The sequence below is a fragment of the Carlito syrichta genome, unplaced genomic scaffold, assembly GCF_000164805.1.
Source record: "Carlito syrichta isolate Samal-C Ts95f unplaced genomic scaffold, Tarsius_syrichta-2.0.1 Scaffold117927, whole genome shotgun sequence".
Taxonomy (NCBI): Eukaryota; Metazoa; Chordata; class Mammalia; order Primates; family Tarsiidae; genus Carlito; species Carlito syrichta.
Window position 1 is genome coordinate 188,099 of NW_007062023.1, and position 3,361 is coordinate 191,459.

General features: G+C 56.4%; 1 protein-coding gene across 1 annotated transcript in view; it reads left to right on the plus strand.

Moving 5' to 3' along the window:
- The window catches only part of LOC103249176 (histone H1oo), a 20,085-nt gene extending 17,888 nt beyond the window's left edge, over positions 1-2,197 (plus strand). The window contains 3 exon segments of the mRNA XM_021707358.1: positions 168-504; positions 1,228-1,292; positions 1,952-2,197. Coding sequence (XP_021563033.1) covers positions 168-504; positions 1,228-1,292; positions 1,952-2,197 — 648 coding nt within the window.
- The last annotated feature ends 1,164 nt before the right edge of the window (positions 2,198-3,361 follow it).

Consider the following 3,361-nt stretch of genomic DNA (forward strand, 5'->3'; position numbering starts at 1 on the left):
ATGTCTGCGAGGGTGGGCGGAAGGCGGTGGTTGTGCATCTTCTCCCTGGCCCCTGCCCACCTGCTGAGCACCCCCGTCCTCGGAGTCTTATGGAGGAGGGTGCAGGGGCACGAGATGACAGAACCTCTGCTCTCAATCCCACCCGTGTTCTCCGTTCCCCCCGGCAGCTAGCTCCCAAGCACAAGAGGAAAAGCCAGCCCAGGAAGACGGCCACCCCGGGGGCCCCCAGGAAAGCTGGCAAAGCCAAGGAGAGGGGCCCCAAGAAACAAGGCAAGGCCAAGCAGGACCCTCCCAACTCGGACGAGGTGGAAAAGAAGCCGGGAGAGGTGAAGAAGGCTCCTCCCAAACAAGCTGCAGCCAAGAAAGGCAGTGAGGCCAAGGGTGGCGAGGCAAAACCGGGTGGGGCTAGGAAGGCCCCCCCCAAGGCAGACAAAGCCCAGGCCCCTTCCAGTGCCAATGGGCTCCGTGGGAAGTCGAAGGTCAAAGGCAGCAGGAGCAGCCGAGGTGAGTGTGTGAAGAAGGGGAGAGGAGGGTGTGGGACAGTGGTTTCTGGCCGTCACTGGGGTGGGAGGGCGGGCCCAGCCCTGGGAGGGGGTTTCCTTCTCTAGTAAATGTGTCCTGCGTGGTTGGCTTGACCTGGAGAAGCAGAACTCCGGTAGCTAGTAAGGGGCAGGGGGCAGTGATTTCAAGGGTTATGGAGCAGAGAGACCAGGAGCCTGACTCATCCCTAAGGCAGGGGTCAGGGAAGGTTTCCTGGAGGAAGTGTCCCAAGCAGAAGAGCCCGTGCAAAGCCTGGAGGCATGAAGAAGATGGAGCTTTTGAGGAACTGCAAATAGTTCTGTCTGTCTGCAGTGCGGGGAAGGCATAGGGAGCCTGGGCTTTATCCGGAAGACAATGGATTATTTTGTACAATGTGTTCTGGCTGCCATGTGGAAGACAAATGGAGGACCAGAAGCTGGTAGACCTGCTAAGAACCTCAGGTTGTGGGCCGGCGTGAAGTCCAGGTCTGCCCTGGTGGATCCTCCAACTGTCTTGTGAGGGAGTTACTGTCATCCCCAGTTTGCAGACCAGGGCACGGAGGCTCAGAGGGGCCAATGGCCTGCCCCACCAGGTAGGGACCTGGGATCTAGGCTGGCTAGGGGCCTCTGGTGTCCCTGAACCTCCCTGCCCCACCAGCATCTCCTGCTGAGAGGAGTCCTTCCCACATGACTACCCCCCACCTTGCAGGAGATGCTGAGGCCCCCAGGAAAACCAAAGCCAGGAGTAACAGCTCACAGCCCATGGCCAACAAGGTAGGTGTGTGACTTCCCTAGTCGGGCGCCCTCCCCGAACAGGCCAGAGCTCGGGCATCACACACCCAAACCTGGAGGGGCTGGCTGGGGATGCGGGGTAGATGTCTTTTCCTACAAAGCACAGTCCAACCCCTCCTCCTCTCTGACCCTCTAGCACCCTGGGGGTGTCACCACCCCCATTTTACAGAGAGGGACTAGAACTTAGAGAGGTGAGGCTACCCACCCAAAGACCCGGAGCTGGGATTTCATTTTTAATTCTTTTTAATTTAAAAAGTTTCTTTGAGTTAGAATCTCATTCTGTTGCCCAGGTTGAAGTGTAGTGGCACACTCATGGCCACCACAGCCTTGAGCTGCTAGGCTCAGGCGATCCTTCTGCCTCAGCCTTCCAAGTATCTGGAACTACAGGTGCATGCCACCATGCCTGGCTAATTTTTTGATTTATTGTAGAGATGTGGTCTCACCAAGTTGTCCAGGCTGGTCTTGAACCCCTGGGCTCAGGCAGTCCTCTTGCCTCTACCTCCCAAAGTGCTAGGATTACAGGCATGAACCATTGGGCCCAGCCCAGAGTTGGAATTTCAACCCTGGCCAACCTGGGCTCTGAACTGTGTGTCCAGTCCTGCCCATCTCTGTCTCCTTGCCCCTGGTTTGCTTTCATACAGATCAAGAATGGTGCTGCTTCCCTGACCAAAAAGAAGGTGGTGGCCAAGGCCAAGGCCCCTAAAGAGGCAGTCACCCAGGGTACCAGGGAAGGGCCAAACCCCAAGGGAGCTTCTCCTGTTAAGAATGGTGGGTCTAAAACAGTGCCAGCACACTTGGCCAAGGAGACGGAGGCCCCCAAGCGCCCAAGAAAGCTTGGACTGTGTGTCAAGACCTGACCATCTGCGGTGTCCAGCCAGGGGAACTGAAGCCTGAAGCCGGAGAAAGACTGAATTCTGCTTCAGTTTTTATTCCCCAACAAACCATTGTTCTATTTATTTAATTGTAACCTATTTATCAATAAAGACTATTGTTTCTTTTTCTGCACAAATGGGTGTGAGCGGAGGCTGAGGTTCAAGGATTTGGCCATTCGGTCCCTCATGAGCATCCACTGAGCACCTACTGTTTACCTGACCAGTGCTGGGCCCCAGACAGGAGCACCTGGCCTGGGGGAGACAGGCCATGTGATGTAAGGGGCTGGGGCACAGACACTGAGACGCAGGGGGACCTGCGAGAGCACAGAAGTATGGAGCCTAGCCCAGCCTTGAGATCAGAGACTGCTTCCAGGAGGAGGTGATCCCAAAGGATGAGTAGCACTTGCCAGACAGATGAGAGACGGGCAGTGCAGGCAGTTAGCACCAAGTGAGGGGTGGGGTTAGAAGGTGTGGTTGAGGGAAGGAGATTTCTCAACTCTGAGAGGAGCACGGAGGGCAAAGAGTTGTGAGTTGTGACTTCTCTTTGCAGAAGTGGGGAGTTAGGGAGGGTTACAGGCAGGGGAGCGACTGATGTGGTATGCGTTTAGAAGGAGCGCTCTGGGATTCGAGGAGCTGAGAGGAGCTGCAGATCATTCAGCAGCTGGGTTCCAAGCACAGCTGGGTCCAGCATTGCTGCGGTCAACAAGCCTCCAACCAGCTGAGTGTGTGAGCTGAAGGAAAAGCAGGGCTGGGGTCTCTGGAGGGATCCGTGGGGCGGGCTGCTATTTTAGGGCAAGAGGGCTTCTCTGAGCAGGGACCCATGTCTGGAGGGGAGGACCATTTCAGCCAGGAGGAGAAGGTGCAAAGGCCCTGGGGTGGGAGCATGTGAGGAGGGTTTGGGGAGCAGCAGGAAGGCCCACGTGACCAGAGCCCAGTGGACGAGAAGGACAGGGGTGGGAGCTGAGGACGGCGTGACACACCTGTGGAGAAGTGGCGTCTATGTCCCTGCCCCTCAGATCTGGCCCCAAGACGGCTCGACCGAGGGAACATGGTGGTAGTGACACTATGACAATTTTCAGGTACCTACCTGAAGAGACCGGCAGTTTTCAGTGTTTTTTTTTTTTTTTTTTAGTTGAAGTCTCACTCTGTTGCCCAGACTGGAGTGCAGTGACCACTCTG